Source organism: Pleurodeles waltl, chromosome 4_2 (assembly GCF_031143425.1).
Source record: "Pleurodeles waltl isolate 20211129_DDA chromosome 4_2, aPleWal1.hap1.20221129, whole genome shotgun sequence".
Classification (NCBI taxonomy): Eukaryota; Metazoa; Chordata; class Amphibia; order Caudata; family Salamandridae; genus Pleurodeles; species Pleurodeles waltl.
In genome coordinates, this window is record NC_090443.1 from 1,045,056,638 (window position 1) to 1,045,076,004 (window position 19,367).

General features: G+C 47.5%; 1 protein-coding gene across 4 annotated transcripts in view; it reads right to left on the reverse strand.

Moving 5' to 3' along the window:
- The window catches only part of STX3 (syntaxin 3), a 260,345-nt gene that overhangs the window by 86,463 nt on the left and 154,515 nt on the right, over window positions 1–19,367 (reverse strand). For all 4 annotated transcript variants that reach the window (XM_069233027.1, XM_069233026.1, XM_069233029.1 and 1 more), the window contains exon 5: window positions 3,789–3,856. In XM_069233027.1, coding sequence (XP_069089128.1) covers window positions 3,789–3,856 — 68 coding nt within the window. The remainder of the gene's footprint in view (window positions 1–3,788; window positions 3,857–19,367) is intronic.

The window sequence follows — 19,367 nt, forward strand, 5'->3', positions numbered from 1 at the left end:
TGAGTTACATGAAGGGCGGTTTAGGAGATGATGCTTTTTGTTACAGATGTAGGGCAGTGGATGATGACCTTGCATTTGGCGTGAGGATATGCCTGATATGTAGACGCCAATATGACACCTACTCATCCACTGGGCTGAACAATTATCTTTAAATTATATTGTTCAGTAAAGCTAACTCCATCTGGAATTCAGCTCAGTTCTGCCCCTAATACTAGGAAGGTAGCAAAAAATGTGGGCATCAAGAAATTACAATGCCATTACCATGAGAGATGAGATGCCCTCGGTTTGTGGTTCCTGCTGTGGTACCCTGTGTATATTATGCAATGTATTCAACTGGGTATTATTACATTGCATGAGAAATATCATCCGGGCCCTGGTCACAAGCCGCCTGGATGATGGCAGCGCTCTGTAGCGGGTATCAATAATTCTTTGCTGCCTTGGCTACACATTGTTCAAAAAATTACAGTGTGGCTGATGTGCCAGCTACCCCCCAGATCTGCGTCTGCCCACCTTTGAGAGCCCTTCACTGGCTTCCTTTTAGTAAGCCTGTCACTTCCAAACTCTTGTGGCATTTTGATAGAGCTGTTCATGCTGGAGCCCACTCTATCTTCCTAGCATCAGTTCTACAAACCAACCGAGGCCCTCAGGTCTCAGGGTCTTGCTCAGCCCCAGTGTATTTATAGAGCCAGAGCAGGAGGTCGTTCATCTTCTCATCTAGCTGCTCTACTCTGGAACAAACTTCAAGGCAACAAGCAGAAATCACTCTCTGCATTTAAAAACCTACTTTAACCATGGCTGCTTCAGTCCAGCTCCAGCTCCCACCTTCTGCACTGACCTACTCCTTGGGTAGTGAGTTGTTGTCTGATAAATCTGCATATAACATAACAAGCATTGTGATGTGCTGGATCCGCCACATAGTGGACGGACTGTGGTCACTGTCAACTTCCTGGGTGTTTCTTTCTGAACCTTAGTGCGTTCCTGATACCCATGATATGCCGCACACGAGATACCTATGTGGGTGAAGGGTTACTTTGTAATACTGCGTGGAGATGTCAAGGCTATTGCCCATTTGACAGGTATGGCATACAGACCACCTGCAAAGAAAGAATCCGAGGGAATGATACACAATTGGATTGTTTCCGATACCCTCGTACCCATCACTAGCTAGATGGGACAAGGGCATCAAAGTATCAGTCAGTCAGTATTTGTACAGCGCTACTATTCACCCAGAAGGGTGTCTGGCCACTAGGTTGTTGGACTCAGTCAAAAAGCCAGGTCTTAGGTCTCTTCCTGAATTCCGCCAGAGGGGGTCACATCCGGAGTTGGGGGCTGAGTGGGGAAGGCCGTTCCAGGACTTGGCGGCAAGGTAGTAATGACTGGATGGTGGTCTTTGGCTCTTCTGTTATGCAAGTGCGAATAATGTACTCACACGTCATTTAGTCTAATTGTTTGTATGGGATGCTCCATGTGGTCTACAACTTATCTCATCAGAACTTGGGACTCGTTGCCATATGACGTTTGTGTGCTTGTTTTTTGTCGCATTCCACCCTAGCGCCCTCTATGGAACAGAACTATGCTGCGGCTGCGTCACCACGGGTATACCATTTTATGGTGTTAATATACATTGTATAATGTGCAAATGTTAACAGTGAGCTTTGTTATAAGTTAATGCATCAATAAAGTAATAAAAAATAAATTAATAAAAGATGAGGAGCATACATATACCACACTTCAGTTGTCTTACTGCAAGTCACTAACCTCTACAGACAAATACGTAAGGGTAATGCCTCAATCGTCAGGGCCACAATAACCAAACCCTGAGTCTGCACAGCTTAAGGCAACCTCCTCATGTCTCAGACTTCAACCCAACGTCACTTGAGCACCCAAAGTTTTCCAAAGAGCAGTGCTTTGAAACTTTATTTGTACAGGGCCAGATCATGCTACTAAGCTTACCAATTTTGTTACGAACAACTCCCATCTATTAAATATACACAATTTTCTCAAACCGCATAAACCCTCAGTTTAATGATTTATAGGGTACCCGGCCCAGACCCCTTCTCGCCAACGAAATAAACTCCAAGCATTACCAAGAATGGAATCTCCTGAGTGACCTCTATATAGGACTGGACATTTAGATCCTTCACTGATTGACATGTTCGAAGATTCACTGAATCCACTCAATGTAACGTGGACCTCCTGTGCTCTTCTGAACATCATTCCTCTATATAAATTACAAGTCAGTCATTCATTCGTAAAGTGCATAGATACACTCAAGAGCTGGCCTGGCACTAAGAGGGGAGGTGGTTCTTAAATATCAACAAAAAAACAGGTCTTCGATTGAAAAATGGTCCATGATGGTCCAAATTTACAGTGTGAGTCCTTGTGTTGGCGTCAGCCACGGCAAACGATCTACCGCCCATCTAGCCCTTCTAAACCTTATAACATGGAGGTGATCATCAGATGCAGAACATGATAATCTGAAAGGGGAAAAGGTCTTTGAAGGCAAAAAGGGCCAAAGCCTTAATAGCCTCATGACTGATAGAAAGCGCCTTAAATAGAGATCGCTTGGACCCTGGAAGTTAATCGTCCAGCAGTGGAGACACAGGGAGGAAACCCTAAAATAAGACATGCAGTAGCATTATGCCCCCCTTGAAGGCTAGAATGAGATCAACATGAAGTCTTCAAACAGTCTTACAATAATAAACTCTTGCCATAATGACTGCCTGAATGCTTGTTTTGTGACAGCCCATGGACAAGTGGGGGATATAACCTTATGAAGAATGCGCAGTTGAGTGACAGACCTAGATGCTACTATAGTTACAGGGCTCACAAATATTGAGGAGTCAAACATTGTGCCCAGACTGTGTGCAGAATAATAGGAAGGGAGAGAGCCTAGTTCACCAAGCCAACAAGATAAACTCTAAACTGTGGTGGAGCCCTCACAATGCTCCTCCTCTTAACCAGAATCTTCATGCATTTGGGTTCAAGGAAACTGAACTATCCTCTTTGTGGGGACTTCAATCGATTTAAGCCTGCCATGCTTCATGTGTTTTGATGGTGGTGGCACTGAAGGAGTTTTTTGGGTCAGCCCTTTGCAAAGGGGAAATTTAGTGTTAAACAATACCTACTGAGCTCAGACTCATTAAGCTAATCAGACAGTGCTTTATCAGAAGGTCTCTTCAGGGAGACTGGGGTTCCCCTTCAAAATTGGCTCCAAGAAGTGGCAATCTGGAGGAGCTAGACAGGCCTCCGACAGAGGTGTAAGAGCACCAAGGAAGTGAGGATATGGGCAGCATGGAGAAGTCCTGCATCTCCGTCACATCCTAAGCAGTTACTTAGGGTGGAATCGTGGTGTGATGTGATTGGCTGTCTGAGGAGTAGTGTTCAGACACCGAACCTGGGCCATCAGCTCCCTGGAACATCTCATCAGCATTGGCATTCCCTGGGTGCAGCATCCTTTCTGGCATGCAACCATGAGGGAATCATTTGCTGTAAGGAAACCACTTTCAGATGTAACTTGCTAGTGCCTGTCATGGGTACATCTGGGTGCACCTTCCCCATCTAAGACCTGCAGTGGTACCATTAATTGACCCTTCATAGACCTGGCTTTTTTCATGTCTTTGCATGCTTTGCAGAGCTTCCACCACACACAACCCTTCTGCCAAGGGGAAACTTTTGTGACTTGAGGTTATGAGCCTGAGCTAGTTGGCCGACTGCTGCATCCAGTCCCCACCAGGGAGGCTCTACAAGGCTGCTCGGTGGAAGAAATGTTAATGCTGTGGGCTGACCTGAGATTTTCGTATCCGTAGATCTGCTGAAGAGCGAATCTCGTCTTGTTCTATGCTCTGCTCCATTCCTAAAAATACACAAAGAAAGGAGAGTCAGTGAGTGACAGACACATAATCACTGACATGGAAGTGTAGCAATGGGCAAGGTGTAGAGACCGCCTCAGAAGTGACGTGTGACACACTGAGCATTCAGAAGGATCAGGAGTGGAAGGATGGGGCATTCCGGGAGAGAGGACAGGTGGTCAGGGACCGAGGGCCTGCAGAGGGTAAAGGGGAAATATTAAAGTAGAAGGGAGAGAGACAAAGCATCCAAACAGGAGCAATGTGTAAGGAGACATTTACATAAGTGTGCCTCCCTCCAACACACATCTAGAAGGGAGCCAGGACAGAGGCTGGACATTGCAGGAGGAGCAGCAGGGAGCGAGCCTGGACCTCTAAGGAGGATGAAGAGACTGAACCTCCACAGACAGGTTTGGGGATGAGGAGGCGACACTGGATATGTGTACTGCAGAGCGGAGGTGAGAGTGCCCACCTGAGCAGTGGAGTGGAGCGAGATTGATCATTTAAAGAGAAGAGGGAAAGGTGGAACGGTCTGAATGAGATCAAAGACAAGAGGAAGGTCCACAGTATATTTTCTGGTTCAGTAGTTTAATTAGGACAACTGCAGAATATTTACTCAAGTCCTTTCAGTTTAGACCTAGCATTGGGTGTGGAGTAGGTGTAGGAGGCTGGACTGGCTTGTAGTGAGTACCAAGGGGTACTTGCACCTTGCACCAGGCCCAGTTATCCCTTATTAGTGTATAGGGTGTCTAGCAGCTTAGGCTGATAGATAATGGTAGCTTAGCAAAGCAGCTCAGGCTGAACTAGGAGACGTGTGAAGCTACTACAGTACCACTTAGTGTCATATGCACAATATCATAAGAAAACACAATACACAGTTATACTAAAAATAAAGGTACTTTATTTTTATGACAATATGCCAAAGTATCTTAGAGTGTACCCTCAGTGAGAGGATAGGAAATATACACAAGATATATATACACAATAGCAAAAATATGCAGTATAGTCTTAGAAAACAGTGCAAACAATGTATAGTTACAATAGGATGCAATGGGGAAACATAGGGATAGGGGCAACACAAACCATATACTCCAAAAGTGGAATGTGAACCACGAATGGACCCCAAACCTATGTGACCTTGTAGAGGGTCGCTGGGACTATTAGAAAATAGTGAGAGTTAGAAAAATAACCCTCCCCAAGACCCTGAAAAGTGAGTGCAAAGTGCACTAAAGTTCCCCTAAGGACAAAATAGTCGTGTTAGAGGGAAAATGCAAGGAAAACACAAATCAGCAATGCAACAACGATGGATTCCTGACTGAGGGTACCTGTGGAACAAGGGGACCAAGTCCAAAAGTCACAAGCAACTCGGAGATGGGCAGATGCCCAAGAAATGCCAGCGGTTGGTGCAAAGAAGCTCTTACTAGGCTGAAGAACTGTGAATACTGCAGGAACGACAAGGGCTAGAGACTTCCCCTTTGGAGGATGGATCCCCCACGCCTTGGAGAGTCGTGCAGAAGTGTTTTCCCGCCGGATGGACGCCAACAAGCCTTGCTACACGCAAATCGTGCGTTTGGCGTTTTTGGACGCTGCTGGGGCCCAGGAGGGACCAGGAGGTCGCAAATTGGACCTGCAGAGAGAGGGGACGTCGAGCAAGACAAAGAGCCCTCACTGAAACAGGTAGCACCCGGAGAAGTGCCAGAAACAGGCACTACGAGGATGCGTGAAACGGTGCTCGCCGAAGTTGCACAAAGGAGTCCCACGTCGCCGGAGACCAACTTAGAAAGTCGTGCAATGCAGGTTAGAGTGCCGTGGACCCAGGCTTGGCTGTGCACGAAGGATTTCCGCCGGAAGTGCACAGGGGCCGGAGTAGCTTGCAAAGTCGCGGTTCCCAGCAATGCAGCCCAGCGAGGTGAGGCAAGGACTTACCTCCACCAAACTTGGGCTGAAGAGTCACTGGACTGTGGGGGTCACTTGGACGGTGTCGCTGGATTCGAGGGACCTCGCTCGTCGTGCTGAGAGGAGACCCAAGGGACCGAAAATGCAGCTTTTTGGTGCCTGCGGTTGCAGGGGGAAGATTCCGTCGACCCACGGGAGATTTCTTCGGAGCTTCTGGTGCAGAGAGGAGGCAGACTACCCCCACAGCATGCACAAGCAGGAAAACAGTCGAGAAGGCGGCAGGATCAGCGTTACAGAGTTGCAGTAGTCATCTTTGCTACTATGTTGCAGGTTTGCAGGCTTCCAGCGCGGTCAGCGGTCGATTCCTTATCAGAAGGTGAAGAGGGAGATGCAGAGGAACTCGGCTGAGCTCATGCATTCGTTATCTACAGTTTCCCCAGAGACAGAGACCCTAAATAGCCAGAAAAGAGGGTTTGGCTACCTAGGAGAGAGGAAAGGCTACTAACACCTGAAGGAGCCTATCAGCAGGAGTCTCTGACGTCACCTGGTGGCACTGGCCACTCAGAGCAGTCCAGTGTGCCAGCAGCACCTCTGTTTCCAAGATGGCAGAGGTCTGGAGCACACTGGAGGAGCTCTGGACACCTCCCAGGGGAGGTGCAGGTTAGGGGAGTGGTCACTCCCCTTTCCTTTGTCCAGTTTCGCGCCAGAGCAGGGGCTAAGGGGTCCCTGAACCGGTGTAGACTGGCTTATGCAGAATTGGGCACATCTGTGCCCAACAAAGCATTTCCAGAGGCTGGGGGAGGCTACTCCTCCCCTGCCTTCACACCATTTTCCAAAGGGAGAGGGTGTCACACCCTCTCTCAGAGGAAGTTCTTTGTTCTGCCATCCTGGGCCAGGCCTGGCTGGACCCCAGGAGGGCAGCTGCCTGTCTGAGAGGTTGGCAGCAGCAGCAGCTGCAGAGAAACCCCAGGAAGGGCAGTCTGGCAGTACCAGGGTCTGTGCTACAGACCACTGGGATCATGGAATTGTACCAACAATGCCAGGATGGCATAGAGGGGGCAATTCCATGATCATAGACATGTTACATGGCCATATTCGGAGTTACCATGGTGAAGCTACATATAGGTAGTGACCTATATGTAGTGCACGCGTGTAATGGTGTCCCCGCACTCACAAAGTTCAGGGAATTGGCTCTGAACAATGTGGGGGCACCTTGGCTAGTGCCAGGGTGCCCTCACACTAAGTAACTTTGCACCTAACCTTTACCAGGTAAAGGTTAGACATATAGGTGACTTATAAGTTACTTAAGTGCAGTGTAAAATGGCTGTGAAATAACGTGGACGTTATTTCACTCAGGCTGCAGTGGCAGGCCTGTGTAAGAATTGTCAGAGCTCCCTATGGGTGGCAAAAGAAATGCTGCAGCCCATAGGGATCTCCTGGAACCCCAATACCCTGGGTACCTCAGTACCATATACTAGGGAATTATAAGGGTGTTCCAGTAAGCCAATGTAAATTGGTAAAAATGGTCACTAGCCTGTTAGTGACAATTTGAAAGTAATGAGAGAGCATCACCACTGAGGTTCTGGTTAGCAGAGCCTCAGTGAGACAGTTAGGCACCACACAGGGAACATATACATGCACACCTATGAGCACTGGGGCCCTGTGTGACAGGGTCCCAGTGACACATACATATAGGCCACAAACCTATGAGCACTGGGGTCCTGACTAGCAGGATCCCAGTGACACATAACAACCATACTGAAAACATGGTGTTTTCACTATGAGCACTGAGGCCTGGCTATCAGGTTCCCAGTGAGACAGTGAAAACAGTGACAAAACACCCTGACATACACTCACAAACAGGCCAAAAGTGGGGGTAACAAGGCTAGAAAGAGGCTACCTTCTCACACAACCCGCCCCCAAACGAAGGACAATAAGGCTAACCTTGGCCAGTTGAGACTTTATTGTCTAAGTGGTGATAAGTAGAGAGTAGCTCTGCAATAGACTGGTTACTCCCTTTATCATCCACTATATGGTTACTTCCCTGTGGGGATGTAAACCACCCTGTTTGAAGTTTTTTAGCTAAGCAACAATGTGAAGATATATTTTCAGAGTTTCTATCAGTAAGTTTTAGTTTAGAGCAGTGGGAATTGTCCACTGAACCTATTTGTAGTGATGGAAATGCCAGACAGGGATGCTGTCTCAGAAAAGCCATAGCTGGGCAAAAACTTTGTCCATCTGGCTGGAAGAGAGAACAGGGATGCTGTTTCTCTTGAGTTGGAGCAGGGCAGGGATGCTGTCCTATGAGCTCCACACTAGGGCAGGGATGCTGTCCTAAGTGTTGTGAGGCAGTACAGGGTTTCTGCACTAAAGTTTCTCTGGGAGGGTTGGAGGGATGCTCCATGTTAACTAAAATGGTGCTGTTTTTCTCACCAATGTTAGTTATCCCACAGAGAGGTACTTCCACCTCAGGGAGTCCAGCTTTGCCAGCTGATGATTCCCTTGGAACAGGTGCCACCCCAGGAGAGGTTTCTCCCACCACAGGAATAGTATCCTGAATGGTAGGGTGGTTAGGGGATACTGTGATACCCTTTTTACCTGTTGATGGAGAGGGATCCTGAGTTTTCAGGCCTTCTCTCCTTTGCTTTTTCATTTCACTTGAAATGAGAGGGAACAATTCCTCAGGGATGCCCAGCATGGCTGCATGGGCATAAAACTCTACATCAGCCCAACCTGAGGCCTCTAGGTCATTACCTAAGAGACAGTCTACAGGTAAGCTAGGTGATACCACCACCTGCTTAGGGCCAGTAACTCCACCCCAACTAAACTGAATTATAGCTAAGGGAAGAAACTTAGTGGAGTTATGGACATCAATAATCTTATACTGTTGTCCAATGATGTGTTGTTCAGGAGGCACTAGGTTTTCAGTCACCAAAGTGAAACTGGCACCTGTGTCCCTGTAGGCCAAGGCCTCAACACCATTTATTGAAACTGTCTGCCTGTACTTATCCATTGTAAGGGGACAAGCAGCCAGTGTGGCAAGGCCAATGCCACTAGGTGTGACAGAAACTGTCTTGGGACTGATTACATCAGTTTCCACTATGGACCCATAAGTGAACCCAACTACACCCTTTGCTTGACTGTTGCCAGCAGTCCCACCACTAGTACCACTACTGCTAGGGGCACTAGAGCTTGATGTATTAGTGGTGGTAGGCTCAGGGGGTTTACCTGGACAGGACTTATCCCCTGGCCTATGGCCTCTATTTTTACACACAAAGCACCAAGGCTTTTTAATGTGTGCAGGTTGGGAAGAAGAGGAAGAATTTGTTTTATCCCCACCCTCTGAAGAGTGTTTAAGATTTGAAGTGGGATCTTTGGTTTTACCCTTATCCCCATGCTTATCTTGAGATTTTTCACCATCTTTCTTCTTATTGCCATCTTTGTCACCCCCTGTATGAACTTTTCTGTTCACCCTTGTTCTGACCCATTTGTCTGCCTTCTTTCCCAATTCTTGGGGAGAGGTCAGATCAGAGTCTACCAGGTACTGGTGCAACAAATCAGACACACAATTATTAAGTATATGCTCTCTCAGGATTGTGTTATACAGGCTTTCATAATCAGTAACTTTACTGCCATGTAACCACCCCTCCAAGGCCTTCACTGCCTGGTCAATAAAATCAACCCAGTCTTGTGAAGACTCCTTTTTGGTCTCTCTGAACTTTATCCTGTACTGTTCAGTGGTTAAGCCATAACCATCCAGGAGTGCATTCTTAAGAACTTGGAAATTATTGGCATCATTTTCTTTCACTGTAAGGAGCCTATCCCTACCTTTTCCACTAAATGATAGCCATAGGATAGCAGCCCACTGCTTTTGAGGGACATCCTGTACAGCACAGGCCCTCTCAAGTGCAGCAAACCACTTGTTAATGTCATCCCCCTCCTTATAAGGGGGAACTATCTTGTGCAGATTCCTGGAATCATGCTCTTTTGCAGGATGACTATGGGGAATACTGCTGCTGCCACCATGGGTATCTAAACCCAACTTCTGTCTTTCCCTCTCTATTTCTAAAGACTGTCTATCCAAATCCAGCTGTTGCTTCTTGAGCTTCAGTCTGGTTTGTTCCACTCTCAATCTATTGAGCTCCCTTTCTAACAATCTGTCATCAGGGTGGGTGGGAGGGACATTTCTAGATACAGAGGTATGATGGGAATGAACAGAAGGAGACCTGTCCCTTACAGAGGGCACCCTAACAGCTTGGCTACCAGTATAATGTGAGAGCACACCATTAGTATGGTGTGATTCAACCTCTGTACCAACTATGCTAGACTGTCTAGTAATGGGCAGGCTGAGAAGTTTCTTTCCTGAACCTTTTCCTGGGGGAGTCCCTGGATCAGATTGAGAACCATTAGCTACTTTTTCTACAGATTGGGCACTTATGGCCTTATCCAGTACTCTAAGCATATTAATTAACAGTTCTAAGGAAGGATTCTTCCCTACACTCAAACCTCTCTCTATGCAGAGACTCCTTGCTCCTTTCCAGCTAAGGTGATCATATGCAAGTTTGGACAGTTCAACATTTTTTCCTGTGCCAGACATTTTTTTAGAGAGAGTTAAAGTGATAGCAAAAGAGAAAAAAGTTTTCAGAACTTTTTGGAAAGACAGAAAAAAAAACTTTTTAAACTTTTAAGAACTTTTTGAAAGTTTAGAAGTACTTTTCAGCACTTAGAAAAGAGTGAAAAGAGGAAATGCAAAACTTTTTGGCTATGTGTATATACACTGACCTTGTTTTGTATATTTTTCTCTTATGAAAAGTACAATGACAAGAGTGGTAAGTAGTCTCAAAGCACTTATCCCACCGCTGCACAACCAATGTAGGAGGCTGGACTGGCTTGTAGTGAGTACCAAGGGGTACTTGCACCTTGCACCAGGCCCAGTTATCCCTTATTAGTGTATAGGGTGTCTAGCAGCTTAGGCTGATAGATAATGGTAGCTTAGCAAAGCAGCTCAGGCTGAACTAGGAGACGTGTGAAGCTACTACAGTACCACTTAGTGTCATATGCACAATATCATAAGAAAACACAATACACAGTTATACTAAAATGAAAATGTCACTTACCCAGTGTACATCTGTTCGTGGCATCAGTCGCAGTAGATTCGCATGTTCTGCAATAGCTCGCCATCTGGTGTTGGGCCGGAGTGTTACAAGTTGTTTTTCTTCGAAGAAGTCTTTCGAGTCACGGGACCGAGTGACTCCTCCTTTTGTCTCCATTGCGCATGGGCGTCGACTCCATCGTCGATTGTTTTTCCCCGCAGAGGGTGAGGTAGGAGTTGAATTGTAGTAATAGTGCCCATGCAATGGAGTGACTAAGTATGCACCTATTTAAGGTTGAGATGATACATATATAAATAATTGAAGGTAACTTCCAAACTGCTACAGGCTCCCGGGGAGGCGGGTGGGCACATGCGAATCTACTGCGACTGATGCCACGAACAGATGTACACTGGGTAAGTGACATTTTCAGTTCGATGGCATCTGTCGCTGTAGATACGCATGTTCTGCATAGACTAGTAAGCAGTTATTTCCCCAAAAGCGGTGGATCAGCCTGTAGGAGTGGAAGTAGTCTGAAATAATGTCCTTAATACGGCTTGACCTACTGTGGCTTGTTGTGCGGATAACACGTCTACACAGTAGTGCTTGGTGAATGTGTGAGGCGTAGACCATGTGGCTGCCTTACATATTTCTTGCATTGGGATGTTTCCTAGAAAGGCCATGGTAGCACCTTTCTTTCTGGTTGAGTGTGCCCTTGGTGTAATGGGCAGCTGTCGTTTAGCTTTAAGGTAGCAGATTTGGATGCATTTAACTATCCATCTGGCTATACCTTGTTTTGAAATTGGGTTTCCTGCATGAGGTTTTTGAAATGCAATAAAGAGTTGTTTAGTCTTTCTGATGTTTTTTGTTCTGTCAATGTAATACATCAATGCTCTTTTGACATCTAATGTATGTAGTGCCCTTTCAGCTACGGTATCTGGCTGTGGAAAGAACACTGGAAGTTCCACTGTTTGATTTAGATGGAACGGTGAAATAACCTTTGGCAAAAATTTAGGATTGGTCCTTAGGACGACTTTATTTTTGTGTAGTTGTATAAAAGGTTCCTGTATAGTAAACGCCTGAATCTCGCTTACTCTTCTCAGGGAAGTAATGGCGATGAGAAATGCCACCTTCCAGGTTAGGAACTGTATGTCGCAGGAGTGCATGGGTTCAAAAGGTGGACCCATAAGTCTAGTTAGGACAACATTTAGGTTCCATGAAGGAACAGGTGGTGTTCTTGGTGGTATAATTCTCCTAAGGCCCTCCATGAATGCTTTAATGACTGGTATTTTATATAGGGAAGTTGAATAGGTAGTCTGCAGGTATGCAGATATTGCTGCAAGGTGAATCTTAATGGAAGAGAAAGCTAGGTTAGATTTTTGTAAGTGAAGCAAGTAACCCACTACATGTTCTGGAGTTGTGTGTAATGGTTGTATTTGATTAATATGGCAGTAGCAAACAAACCTCTTCCATTTACTTGCATAGCAGTGCCTGGTGGATGGCCTTCTTGCTTGTTTTATGACTTCCATACATTCTTGGGTAAGTTGTAAGTGCCCGAATTCTAGGATTTCAGGAGCCAGATTGCTAGATTCAGCGATGCTGGATCTGGGTGTCTGATCTTTTGGTTGTGCTGTGTCAACAGATCTGGCCTGTTGGGCAATTTGATGCAGGGTACCACTGATAGGTCTAGCAGCGTTGTGTACCAGGGTTGCCTTGCCCAAGTTGGTGCTATCAATATGAGTTTGAGTTTGCTTTGACTGAGTTTGTTTACCAGGTAAGGAAGGAGAGGGAGAGGAGGAAAAGCGTAAGCAAATATCCCTGACCAGTTCATCCATAGGGCATTGCCTTGGGATTGTTTGTGTGGGTACCTGGATGCGAAGTTTTGGCATTTTGCGTTCTCCCTTGTCGCAAACAAGTCTATCTGAGGTGTTCCCCAGAGTTTGAAATAAGTGTTCAGAATTTGGGGGTGAATTTCCCATTCGTGGACCTGTTGGTGATCTCGAGAGAGATTGTCTGCGAGTTGATTTTGTATCCCTGGTATAAACTGTGCAATTAGGCGAATTTGGTTGTGAGTTGCCCAATGCCAAATTTTTTGTGCTAGCAGGCTTAACTGCGTGGAGTGCGTCCCTCCCTGCTTGTTTAGATAATACATTGTTGTCATGTTGTCTGTTTTGACGAGAATGTATTTGTGAACTATTATTGGTTGGAAAGCTTTTAGTGCTTGAAAAACTGCTAGAAGTTCTAGGTGATTGATATGCAGTTTTGTTTGATGTACGTTCCATTGTCCTTGTATGCTGTGTTGATCGAGGTGTGCTCCCCACCCTGTCATGGAAGCATCTGTTGTTATTACGTATTGTGGCACTGGGTCTTGGAAAGGCCGCCCCTTGTTTAAATTTATGTTGTTCCACCACAGAAGCGAGAGGTAAGTTTGGCGGTCTATTAACACCAGATCTAGAAGGTGACCCTGTGCTTGAGACCACTGTGATGCTAGGCACTGTTGTAAGGGCCTCATGTGCAGTCTTGCGTTTGGGACAATGGCTATGCATGATGACATCATGCCTAGGAGTTGTAATACCATCTTTGCCTGTATTTTTTGTGTTGGATACATGCGTTGTATGATGGTGTTGAAATTTTGAATTCTTTGTAGACTTGGAGTGGCTACTCCCTTTGATGTGTCTATTATGGCTCCCAGGTATTGTTGTACCTTGCATGGCAGAATTTTGGATTTTGTGAAATTGACGGTGAACCCGAGTTTGAAGAGGGTTTGTATGATCTGATTTGTGTGATTTGAGCACTGTATGAACGAATGGGCCTTGATTAGCCAGTCGTCCAAATATGGGAACACATGTATTTGCTGCCTTCTTATGTGTGCAGCGACTACCGCTAGACATTTGGTAAAGACTCTTGGTGCGGTTGTTAATCCGAAAGGCAGTACCTTGAATTGGTAATGTATTCCTTTGAATACAAACCTTAGGTATTTCCTGTGCGATGGGTGTATTGGTATATGGAAATACGCGTCCTTGAGGTCTAAAGTTGTCATGTAGTCGTGTAGTTTTAGCAATGGCAATACTTCTTGTAGTGTGACCATGTGGAAGTGGTCTGATTTGATGAAAGTGTTCACTACTCTGAGGTCTAGGATTGGTCTCAGCGTTTTGTCCTTCTTTGGTATCAGAAAGTACAGTGAGTAAACTCCTGTGTTTATTTGTGTGTTTGGCACTAATTCGATTGCATTCTTTTGCAATAGTGCCTGCACTTCTATCTCCAGGAGATTGGAATGGTGTGTTGTTAAATTTTGTGCTTTTGGTGGTATGTTTGGAGGGAATTGTAGAAATTCTATGCAATAACCATGTTGGATAATTGCTAGAACCCAAGTGTCTGTAGTGATTTCCTCCCATGCTTTGTAATAATGACCTATTCTTCCCCCCACTGGTGTTGTGTGGAGGGGGTGAGTGACATGTGAGTCATTGTTTAGTAGTAGGGGTTTTGGGGCTTTGAAATCTCCCTCTATTTCTAGGGAATTGCCCTCCTCTATATTGTCCCCGAAAACCTCCTCTATACTGTCCCTGGTAAGTGGACGGTGTTGCTTGTGAGGTGCTGGCTTGTGTGCTTTGACCCCGAAACCCCCCTCGAAAGGGCGTTTTACGGAATGTGCTGTAATTCCCTCTGCTCTGCGGGGAGTAGAGTGCGCCCATGGCTTTGGCAGTGTCCGTATCTTTTTTGAGTTTCTCAATCGCTGTGTCCACTTCTGGACCGAACAGTTCTTTTTCATTAAAAGGCATATTGAGAACTGCTTGTTGAATCTCTGGTTTAAATCCAGACGTGCGGAGCCATGCATGCCGTCTGATAGTTACAGATGTATTAATTGTCCGTGCAGCTGTATCTGCAGCGTCCATGGAGGAACGTATCTGGTTGTTGGAGATGGTCTGTCCCTCCTCAACCACTTGTTTCGCCCTATTTTGGAAGTCCTTGGGCAGATGTTCAATGAGATGTTGCATCTCGTCCCAGTGGGCTCTGTCATAGCGCGCAAGTAGTGCCTGGGAGTTCGCGATGCGCCACTGGTTTGCAGCTTGTGCTGCGACTCTTTTACCAGCTGCATCGAACTTGCGGCTTTCTTTATCTGGGGGTGGTGCATCTCCAGATGTGTGAGAGTTGGCCCTTTTCCTAGCTGCTCCTACAACAACAGAGTCTGGTGGCAGCTGTGTAGTGATGAAAGCCGGGTCCGTAGGAGGCGGCTTATACTTCTTTTCCACCCTTGGTGTGATTGCCCTACTTTTGACCGGCTCCTTAAATATGTCTTTTGCGTGCCGGAGCATACCAGGGAGCATAGGCAGGCTTTGGTAGGAGCTGTGGGTGGAGGAGAGTGTGTTGAACAAGAAATCATCCTCGACCTGTTCTGAGTGGAGGCTTACGTTATGAAATTGTGCTGCTCTAGCCACCACCTGAGAGTACGCGGTGCTGTCTTCTGGTGGAGATGGCTTTGTAGGGTAGGCCTCCGGGCTGTTATCTGACACTGGGGCGTCGTATAGGTCCCATGCGTCCTGATCTTGGTCACCCTGGCTCATGGTGGTGTGAGCTGGGGAGTGAGATGGAGTTTGTGCTGGTGAAACGTTAATCACGGGCGGAGGAGAGGGTGGTGGTGTAATTCTTTTAACCACTTTTGGTTGTGGTGCTTGTTCCGTCTGGAACTCCAACCTTCTCTTTCTCCTAATGGGGGGAAGGGTGCTTATTTTTCCTGTCCCCTGCTGAATGAAGATACGCTTTTGCGTATGGTCCACATCAGTTGCTTGTAGCTCTTCCTCAAACCTATGCTTTTGCATTTGGGAGGTTAGCGAGTGCTCTTCTGTATAAGAGCCTGAAGCTGGGTCGCTTGCAGTTTGTTTCGGCGTCGAAACTTTGTCTGCGTGTTTTTTCGGCTCCGAGGTGACTTTTTTCCTTTTCGGGGCCGAAACCTGTCGGCGTCGATCTGTTTCGGTGCCGCTGTCTCGGCGTCGAGCCGTGTCCACACCGGCATCTCGGTGTCGAGGCTTGTCTCCAGCACTTTCTCGGTCCCGAGAAGGCTGCGTGCCGGTGTCTCGACCGGAGTCGGACGATCTCGGCACTGTTTTGGCCTTTTTCGGTGCCGACGGTCGGTCACCGAATTTATGGGTGGAGCCATGGCCTGGTGGCAGTGGCGTCCCCTGGGCCTTGTAAATGTTTCTTTGTGTGGTTTTCGACGTCTTACTCACGGTTTGTGTGTCGTCGAATCCTTCGGAGTCTGAGTCTTGGATCGAGAAGGTACCTTCTTCTTCCTGTTCCTCGAACTCCCGTTGGGCTGTCGGTGCGGACGCCATTTGAAGTCTTCTGGCTCGACGGTCTCGGAGTGTTTTTCGGGACCGGAACGCACGACAGGCCTCGCAGGTGTCTTCGCTGTGCTCAGGTGACAGGCACAGGTTGCAGACCAAGTGTTGGTCTGTGTAGGGGTATTTATTGTGGCATTTGGGGCAGAAACGAAACGGGGTCCGTTCCATCGGCGTTGTTCAGCACGCGGTCGGGCCGACCAGGCCCCGACGGAGGATCGAAAAACTACCCCGAAGGGCACCGGAGCTCTTCGATCTTCGATGCGGTGTGAAATCTAAGTACGCCGATCCCGAACGCAACAATACCGACGAAAATCTTCCGAAATTAACTATTTTTTCCGTTCCGAAACTCGGAGCGACAGGAACACGTCCGAACCCGATGGCGGAAAAAAAACAATCGACGATGGAGTCGACGCCCATGCGCAATGGAGACAAAAGGAGGAGTCACTCGGTCCCGTGACTCGAAAGACTTCTTCGAAGAAAAACAACTTGTAACACTCCGGCCCAACACCAGATGGCGAGCTATTGCAGAACATGCGTATCTACAGCGACAGATGCCATCGAACATAAAGGTACTTTATTTTTATGACAATATGCCAAAGTATCTTAGAGTGTACCCTCAGTGAGAGGATAGGAAATATACACAAGATATATATACACAATAGCAAAAATATGCAGTATAGTCTTAGAAAACAGTGCAAACAATGTATAGTTACAATAGGATGCAATGGGGAAACATAGGGATAGGGGCAACACAAACCATATACTCCAAAAGTGGAATGTGAACCACGAATGGACCCCAAACCTATGTGACCTTGTAGAGGGTCGCTGGGACTATTAGAAAATAGTGAGAGTTAGAAAAATAACCCTCCCCAAGACCCTGAAAAGTGAGTGCAAAGTGCACTAAAGTTCCCCTAAGGACAAAATAGTCGTGTTAGAGGGAAAATGCAAGGAAAACACAAATCAGCAATGCAACAACGATGGATTCCTGACTGAGGGTACCTGTGGAACAAGGGGACCAAGTCCAAAAGTCACAAGCAACTCGGAGATGGGCAGATGCCCAAGAAATGCCAGCGGTTGGTGCAAAGAAGCTCTTACTAGGCTGAAGAACTGTGAATACTGCAGGAACGACAAGGGCTAGAGACTTCCCCTTTGGAGGATGGATCCCCCACGCCTTGGAGAGTCGTGCAGAAGTGTTTTCCCGCCGGATGGACGCCAACAAGCCTTGCTACACGCAAATCGTGCGTTTGGCGTTTTTGGACGCTGCTGGGGCCCAGGAGGGACCAGGAGGTCGCAAATTGGACCTGCAGAGAGAGGGGACGTCGAGCAAGACAAAGAGCCCTCACTGAAACAGGTAGCACCCGGAGAAGTGCCAGAAACAGGCACTACGAGGATGCGTGAAACGGTGCTCGCCTTAGTTGCACAAAGGAGTCCCACGTCGCCGGAGACCAACTTAGAAAGTCGTGCAATGCAGGTTAGAGTGCCGTGGACCCAGGCTTGGCTGTGCACGAAGGATTTCCGCCGGAAGTGCACAGGGGCCGGAGTAGCTTGCAAAGTCGCGGTTCCCAGCAATGCAGCCCAGCGAGGTGAGGCAAGGACTTACCTCCACCAAACTTGGGCTGAAGAGTCACTGGACTGTGGGGGTCACTTGGACGGTGTCGCTGGATTCGAGGGACCTCGCTCGTCGTGCTGAGAGGAGACCCAAGGGACCGGAAATGCAGCTTTTTGGTGCCTGCGGTTGCAGGGGGAAGATTCCGTCGACCCACGGGAGATTTCTTCGGAGCTTCTGGTGCAGAGAGGAGGCAGACTACCCCCACAGCATGCACAAGCAGGAAAACAGTCGAGAAGGCGGCAGGATCAGCGTTACAGAGTTGCAGTAGTCATCTTTGCTACTATGTTGCAGGTTTGCAGGCTTCCAGCGCGGTCAGCGGTCGATTCCTTATCAGAAGGTGAAGAGGGAGATGCAGAGGAACTCGGCTGAGCTCATGCATTCGTTATCTACAGTTTCCCCAGAGACAGAGACCCTAAATAGCCAGAAAAGAGGGTTTGGCTACCTAGGAGAGAGGAAAGGCTACTAACACCTGAAGGAGCCTATCAGCAGGAGTCTCTGACGTCACCTGGTGGCACTGGCCACTCAGAGCAGTCCAGTGTGCCAGCAGCACCTCTGTTTCCAAGATGGCAGAGGTCTGGAGCACACTGGAGGAGCTCTGGACACCTCCCAGGGGAGGTGCAGGTTAGGGGAGTGGTCACTCCCCTTTCCTTTGTCCAGTTTCGCGCCAGAGCAGGGGCTAAGGGGTCCCTGAACCGGTGTAGACTGGCTTATGCAGAATTGGGCACATCTGTGCCCAACAAAGCATTTCCAGAGGCTGGGGGAGGCTACTCCTCCCCTGCCTTCACACCATTTTCCAAAGGGAGAGGGTGTCACACCCTCTCTCAGAGGAAGTTCTTTGTTCTGCCATCCTGGGCCAGGCCTGGCTGGACCCCAGGAGGGCAGCTGCCTGTCTGAGAGGTTGGCAGCAGCAGCAGCTGCAGAGAAACCCCAGGAAGGGCAGTCTGGCAGTACCAGGGTCTGTGCTACAGACCACTGGGATCATGGAATTGTACCAACAATGCCAGGATGGCATAGAGGGGGCAATTCCATGATCATAGACATGTTACATGGCCATATTCGGAGTTACCATGGTGAAGCTACATATAGGTAGTGACCTATATGTAGTGCACGCGTGTAATGGTGTCCCCGCACTCACAAAGTTCAGGGAATTGGCTCTGAACAATGTGGGGGCACCTTGGCTAGTGCCAGGGTGCCCTCACACTAAGTAACTTTGCACCTAACCTTTACCAGGTAAAGGTTAGACATATAGGTGACTTATAAGTTACTTAAGTGCAGTGTAAAATGGCTGTGAAATAACGTGGACGTTATTTCACTCAGGCTGCAGTGGCAGGCCTGTGTAAGAATTGTCAGAGCTCCCTATGGGTGGCAAAAGAAATGCTGCAGCCCATAGGGATCTCCTGGAACCCCAATACCCTGGGTACCTCAGTACCATATACTAGGGAATTATAAGGGTGTTCCAGTAAGCCAATGTAAATTGGTAAAAATGGTCACTAGCCTGTTAGTGACAATTTGAAAGTAATGAGAGAGCATCACCACTGAGGTTCTGGTTAGCAGAGCCTCAGTGAGACAGTTAGGCACCACACAG